Source organism: Centropristis striata, chromosome 15, assembly GCF_030273125.1.
Source record: "Centropristis striata isolate RG_2023a ecotype Rhode Island chromosome 15, C.striata_1.0, whole genome shotgun sequence".
Lineage (NCBI taxonomy): Eukaryota > Metazoa > Chordata > Actinopteri > Perciformes > Serranidae > Centropristis > Centropristis striata.
Window position 1 is genome coordinate 31860665 of NC_081531.1, and position 7575 is coordinate 31868239.

General features: G+C 45.6%; 1 protein-coding gene across 1 annotated transcript; it reads right to left on the bottom strand.

Annotated features, from left to right (window-relative positions):
* Positions 1-2473: 2473 nt before the first annotated feature.
* Positions 2474-7108, bottom strand: si:ch211-244c8.4 (mucin-17). Its single transcript, XM_059351710.1, has one exon. The coding sequence runs from the start codon at positions 7012-7014 to the stop codon at positions 3421-3423; it is 3594 nt and encodes a 1197-aa protein (XP_059207693.1). The 5' UTR covers positions 7015-7108; the 3' UTR covers positions 2474-3420.
* Between the last annotated feature and the right edge of the window lie 467 nt (positions 7109-7575).

Sequence of the window (7575 nt, forward strand, 5' to 3'; positions counted from 1 at the left end):
GGTTTCACAGGCTGTAAAAACGTGATTATGTTAAACTCTTGGTTCTAGAAAGTTTTGATTTATATGTGGGAAAAAAAGCTTTTTAAATCCTAAAATAGTAGGAAAATGTGTTTTCCCATGGATATTGAGCACCATAGCATTATGTCAACATAATGTATCATCATGTGAATTGAAAGTCCTTTTATTTAGGGCTGCACAGTGCGTCTGTATTGAAGCTAAACTAGATCCTTTGAAAGGAGTTGCCTTTTATTTATCTTATAATAGCCCTGATAATACCACTATAGTATACCAGAAAAAATATAAACGTCTCAGAAACTCAAAAACAAGACTTTCTGGGAATGTAATATTATCTACTGTAAGCTGCTGCTTTTAAAAATTCATATAAATACATATCTTTTAGCTTTCGTAGGTGTGAACAGATGGGTTGTCTCAGACAAAATTCAGCATTTTTTATTTTTATTTTGTGTGACTGGTCCAGCTCAGGTCAACGCCAACACAGCATCTGTTAAACAAATAATCTATATAAAATATGCCTCAAAATGTGAGCATTATGATGATGCTAATTGCTATAATTCAATTTAATGCTCTTATTAGCACGTTTACTGTGAATGTGCTCATCAAGGCACTCATGTTTCTAAGCCCCTCCCCCCCAACCCCCCCAAATTCCGCAGCCTCTCATTGGTTGACCTAGTGGGGTTGGCATGGAAACACAGAATGAAGCATGCTAAATTAGGTTCTAAAGAGGCACATCGTCTCTCCAGAGGCAGAAACAGACACAAACACATACAGACCATAGAAAGCCCGGGTGGCCTCGGTGCATTATGGGTGCTGTAATTTGTCAAACATATTTGGGGCAAGGGGGCTGTCCTTAAAAGCACACAAATAACCCAGAATAAACAGATGCAATCCAAGACAGCTTATGCAATATTATTCAAAAGTGATTTCCCTGGTTGCACTTCACTCAAGGCTGCTGTCACTGTCACTTTAAAGCATGAAAGGTACATTGCTGGAAAATCATGTGAATGGATCCTGACAAAAGCCAACATTGTTTCAGACTCTTTAGCACGACAGCAGGGGTGGAGAAAGTGTTCAGATCCCTTACATAAGTAAAAGTACTAATAAACTTGAAATTACTCCACTGCAAGTAAAAGACAAGTATCAGAACCAAAATGTAAGTAAAAAGTACCCATAATGCAGAATGCACCCACTCAGATTGTTATATATTCTAAATATATGATTATTGTATTATTAATGATGCATTTATGTAAGCAGCATTTTAATTGTGCACTTTTAACTACTTAATATACTGCTATGAGGTTGTTCGGTTTTCTCAAATGGCTTTAAATTTGCCTCAAAATGTAGTGGAATAGAAGTATAAAGTTACATAAATGGAAATACTCAAGTAAAGTCCCTACAAATCATACTTAAGTACAGCACTTGAGTAAATTAGTTACATTCCACAACTTTATGACAGGATGCATTTTCTCCCCAGCAGTTTCCTGTAATGAAGAGCATGATATAATTTATCACACCGTGTCACAACGTAAAGCCCCCATAACCAGCCTGACCTCGCTCAAACAGGCATTAGTATAAATCTACATGCAGTTAAAGCCAGCTTTTAAATGCTTCAATACAAAATCGAATGTGTTTCCAAAAGGAAAACTGTGTTGTGTGAGAGCCTCAGGGGGATACTGTTCTTTTTCTCAGGCTTTTCACCCTCTGTAGTGTTTATCAGCACCTGATGTGGTGAAATCCTCGTGTTTTTCTCAGGCAAATGACGGTCCTCTCTCCTCAGCTTGTAGCCTCCAGCTTCCTGTAGCACACAGAGGTCTTTTTGTATCACCTCCACACTGCCTTTTCTTTTTCTTTTTCCACCCTTTGTCCTTTAAGCCTTATTCCTAACACCAAACCCCCGAACATCACCCCATGACTCGGATCAGCTTCCCATCTTTAACCTGAGGTTTTCCACTCCTTTTATTTTACACTACAGCCTTTTCTGTTGGAGTAACAATCTGCATTTTGTTCTTTTCTGCAATGACCTTAAGTTGATACTAAACCTCCAAATTAAATGTTCCACTCAGACATTATGCCTCTCATCCCCTGGGTGCGTTCACACTAAGAATAGCAATGACACACATTCCCTAACCCTTTTCCTGATAATAAGGTATGCATGTTAAGCGTTTTCCCTTGCAGCTGATTGGCTGAGCTCTGTCACACACACTGACATTCATGTGCTCGCTTTTCAGGTCAGTAAGCTTTGATTGTGATGGAATGATGTTCCTATGTGGACGCTCTGATTCATAGCTGTAGTAAGATGGTGCGCCACTGTGGGGATTTGTCAGTGGACATATAAACTGTTTGTCATATCTATTTACGCTGAGGTCATTTTCCTACAAGAGACGATGTATTTCTACTTCCTACATTTCTTATCTTTCTTAAAAACATGCAGAATATAATTCACAACTTAAACAGATTTCATCTTGCAAAGTACTCATTATTTTATTGATTAAATAGGAAACAGAGCAACATAAATGAGACTGTACACAGAGATATTGTTTCCCATCTGAGTATAAGTGGGATAAGGGTAAGGATGTGCCAGTGTACAAGAGATCTCATCTCAGCATCCTCTCTGTCTCGCTCAAAGTGCCATTCATAATGGCTGCTGTCCACTGGAAGGAGTTATTTCCATTCCTCCCTCAAAACCAGTCTGTTCCATAGTTCACAGTGAGATCTGATCATGTTACATATGAGCAGGCGGACACACAGGCGCTGTACAGTTCAACATCTTGTGCAAAAATTAATGGCACGTTTTTTGCTACATACAGCCAGAGATAGGTGTGGAATGTAAATTTGGTTCTTGCATTAATTTATAGCGCTCCTGCTGTTCTTCTCCTGACATAAATAAAAACGTAAAGGGACTGGTTATTTATCAAAGAGACTTGCTGGAAAGAAAGACAAAAAAGATTTGACGAGTCCTACAAAAAGTGGGAGTAACAAAAGTTAAAAGTACTGTAGAAAAAGATTAACTCTGAGAGTCTGTCGGAAAAAGCACCTTTTAAAAAGGCACTCGCCCATGTTGTGTGTGTGTGACTGTGTTCCCAGAAGACCTTTTTATCTTGCTTATCCTTAGTTACCGATGCTGCTGCATGTTCCGGTGTGACCCCGAACCTTTCCTGAGTGCGTGTCCAGTTGGCTCAACACCAAAGAGCCAGACTTGTTGCTTCGGCTCCTTGTGGAGATGTTTTGTGCTTGACTGCCGACAGCCTCCTTGACTCTATTTTCTGTTGTTTACGGTGTAGTGAAGCCAAAAGTTACAGTCTAGAAACATGAAAAAAGGATGCTCGTGTAGTTATATTGGAAAAAAAAGTTGCAGTCCAGGCCATACATAATTTGTATCGTTGCTTGATTCAGTCCATTGTTTTATTTTCTTATCTGTCCACCTCCAGCTGCAGGTTTGTTGCCAGCCCTGCGGACAGGAACCTTGGACACGGGTATCTTGGTGCGAGCGGGTTCTTTAGCTTGAGGGATCTGGGAGGCAGTGTGAGACTGTGCACCGTGCTTCACAGGGATCTTTGAGTCACGCGGTAAACTGGTGAGGGCTTTCGGCTGAGGGACCGGGTGACTCTCCTCCTGGCTGTGTTTTGAGGTGGGAACATAAGCGTCAACATCACCGATTTTATCTCTGCTCCCCGTATCATGTGAGTTGAAATGGGGCCTCTCATCCAGCACAGGAGTAGGTGGATCCCTGCTCGCTTCATCATCACCGTGTTGGCTGTCCCGGACAGGTAGCTTGCCTGCTCTGCCCCCTCCAACTATGGGTATTTTGCTAAGTCCTGATGCCTTTACTTGTGGTATCCTAGAGGCTCCCTGCAGGCTCGTTCGTGACTCATTATGCAGTTCCTCTGTTTTGGATGGCATGGTCTTTGCCCCCTGGGCAGCTGTGCTACTTGGACTCGTCAGCTGCCCATCGACTGATGCCTGTGCACTTCCTCTCATCTTAGCAGAGGTTTGGGCCTCACTCTGACATGGTGCAGGCATAGAAGGGAGAGAAGGGACAGGGCAAGGGGCAGGGGCTGGTGTGGGAGCTTTAGATTGAGACACTGGGATCTGAGCCGGAGGGTCTTTAGATACAGAAACTGGGATACGAACAGGGGCAGGGAATTCAGTAGATGCAGAAACTGGGTCACGAGCAAGGTCAGGAAAGTCTTTAGATACAGAAACTGGGATCTGAACAGGAGCAGGAGGTGCTTTGGATACAGAAACTGGGATCTGAGCAAGGGAAGGAGGGGGTTTAAATTGGGAAATCTGCATTTGTACAGGAGCAGGTAGATCTTTAGGTACAGAAACTGGGGTCTGAGCAGGAGCAGGGGGGGCTTTCGATTGGGAAACTTGAATTTGCACTGGAGCAGGCAGATCTTTAGACACAGAAACTGGGATCTGAGCAGGAGCAGGAGGAGGTTTAGATTGAGAAATTTGCATTAGAGCAGGAGCAGGTGGATCTTTAGATACAGAAATGTGGATCTGACCAAGGGAAGGAGGGGGTTTAGGTTGGGAAATCTGCATTGGAGCAGAAGCAGGTAGATCCTTAGATACAGAAATTGGGATCTGAACAGGAGCAGGAGGGGCTTTAGATTGGGAAACTTGAATTTGGGCTGGAGCAGACAGATCTTTAGATACAGAAATTGGGATCTGAACAGGAGCAGGAGGGGCTTTAGATTGAGAAACTTGAATTTGGGCTGGAGCAGGCAGATCTTTTGATACAGAAATTGGGATCTGAACAGGAGCAGGAGGGGCTTTAGATTGAGAAACTTGAATTTGGGCTGGAGCAGGCAGATCTTTTGACACAGAAATAAACATTTGAGCAGAAGCAGGAGGGGGTTTAGTTTGAGCAGCCTGCATTTCAGGAGCAGGAGAAGACTGCACTTTAGGTGCAGAAATTGGGATTTGGAAAGGAGCAGGAGGGGCTTTAGATTGAGAGACGGGGATCTGACCTGGAAGAGGTGCTGAGGATGCTGCAGAAACAACAGCATGGGTGTAAGGGGTCGGGGTCGGGGTCAGTGTGGGAGCAGAGGGTGTCTTATCTAAAAAGACAGGTGCAGGAGTAGGTTTAGTTGTGGGAGGAATCTTGTCTAAAGGAGTTGAGGATGGAGTTGGGACAGGTGCAGGACTGGGTTGAGTTTTAGTTGTGGCAGTAGTGGTAGAGGAAGGAACTGTTACAAGGGAGGGAGGGGGCTTACTTAAGTCTATTGGGCTGGAGGTCAGTATAGGTTTGGAAAGGGCCGCAGATACTGAGCCTGAGGTCGTAGTTAATGTGGGAACAGTTGTCGCCTTAGAGGGGATAACTGGTGCGGCAGAGGATGGTTTGGTTGTAACACCCAAGGCTGCTGATACTGTCACCGGGGCTTTAGATTCTCCTGCACCTGAACTTAGGGAAGTTTTGCTAGAAATTGAAGTTTGCTGGTTCAAACTGGGAGCTGAATCCAATTTAAGAGGTGGAGGTTGGACATAAGGAGGTGGGGGTTTCGCTGCTGGAGGAGTTGGAGTATATACAGGGATAGGTTTACTTACTGAAGCAAGTATTTGAGGAGGTGCTGCAATCTCTGAAGCCAATTTGCTAGCCGTAGAGGTAAGAGTTAGACTAGTTGAGGGGGCTTTGACTACAGTGGCCGGGGTGTTCGGTGGAGCTGTAGTAAGAGTAGAGGTGGTGCTCAGTGTGGATTTAATTGTCATCGCAGGAGGAGACGTTATTGGAGCTGAAAAGCTTGTTAATGTCGCAGGGCTAGTTGAGGGCTTTGTTGCGATTGCCGTAGGAGTTGGTTTGGTTTTAATGCTAGCAGGAGGCTCTGAAGCTGGAGTCGAGTCTGAGCTCACTTTGACTGAGTGAGTCGTCAAAGTGGAAGTTTTGGTCAGCGTCGTGATGATGGAGCTCGGCTTGGTAATGGGAGAAGAAGTTAAAGTTGTCTTCATCAGGGGAGTAGAGGATTGGGTGGAGGCTGTTGTGGGGATGGCTACAGGAGAGGGTTTTGCCGTAGCAGCAGTGCTGACAGAGGCGGAGGTCACAGGAGATGAGACGGCAGGTTTGTAGAAGGGAGATGTGGAGGATGGCGGGAATTCCTTTGCCACGGCATTGACGGGACTGCTGGCTTTCCCCCACTCTGCCTCTACATCAGCCATTATATCTCCACCTCCTGTGATCGAGTCAAAGGTCAGGAGAGAGGAGATGTCTGCCAGCAAGCAGCTCAGGCTGTTATCCCCGGGTACCAAGGGCGGTTCAGAGATGGGTAAAGGCAGCACATGCTCATTAGTTTTACTCACATTGCCTGCTGTCACCTGGGGACTTGTGGGCTTTGATGGGGACGTAGTCGCACTATCACTCTTGTCCGGCTCGCAGCTCTCAGTCTCGGGGCTGTCCAGAGAGCGAGGCTGGGATTTGGGGGTGAGGGTGAGGTCCTCTTTGATGATTTCCACGCTGTTGGCGCGGGACGACATGAGAAGCGGGCTCGGAGGGGCTTCCTCCTTCTCCTCCTTATCTTTCGATCTGAACTTAACATTGCCAAAGAGACCCTTCAGCCCGCGACGTTGCCGACCCACTGGCTGGGACAAGGTGTGGACTCTGCGGTCTCCAGTTCCTTTGCGGCCGCCCCTCAGCAGCGACAGGAAGCTGAGGGACTTGGCCGAGCTGGCTGAAGAAATGGAGGCGCGAGCTGGGGCAGCAGCGAGAACGCCATCTTCACCGAGCGTCTCCTCCTCTGACTGCTCCCTCTCTCCCTGACTCATCTCCTGTCCGTTTTCCTTGTCTGGCTCCTGCTCCGAATCTGGTGCAGTGTTGTCAGATAATCCATCAGTAGTAGTGCTTCTGATAACAGGTGACTTGTTGTTTCCGTCCCCTTTGCTTCGAATAGAAAAGATGTTACCTGGCTTGCGTTTGCCAAACAGCTTGAATCCTTTTCTGATTTTTCCACTGGACTGGGATTCACCAGGCGGGGGGTCCGTGTTCTCCGTTTGTACATCCATCTTCTCTCTGTTTCCCCCTTTCTCTGTATCCTCCAGTCAGTTGCTGCAGCTATTATTCCCCAGCCGGTGGAGTGAGCATTTAAATCCAGACTCTATCTCTGTCTGCCGCCTTGCTTTACCTCTGTTGCTCTCAGTGCGTTTCTTTATCGCTTGTCTGTATCCCTCCCTCTGTCTATCTCTCCCATCCAGCCCTTTCTCCTCTATTTCTCCCTCGAAAGCCCCTCCCCTTTGCATCGCTTTTTTTTTTTTGTCTGGCTGCTCTCCCCGGTTGCCATAGCAACTGAGGAGCTAAGCAGCTTTCGTCAGCAATGCAGAGCCAGGGGCTGTCATCAACCCACCCTGAACACAGCTTTCCCTTCCTCTCTCTCTTCCTCTCCTGTCTGATGACTCTGTTTACATAACAGCAAAGACAAATACTCCATTAATAGGGCTAAATTTTGATTCCAAATGATCTGGCTTTATATAAAACTTCTCATCCAGATTAATGCAACGTTTACCTTTATGTGCAGCCCTAATAATCTTTTAATGGAGCAGATCTGCTTTTATGCTAAATAAACCAGT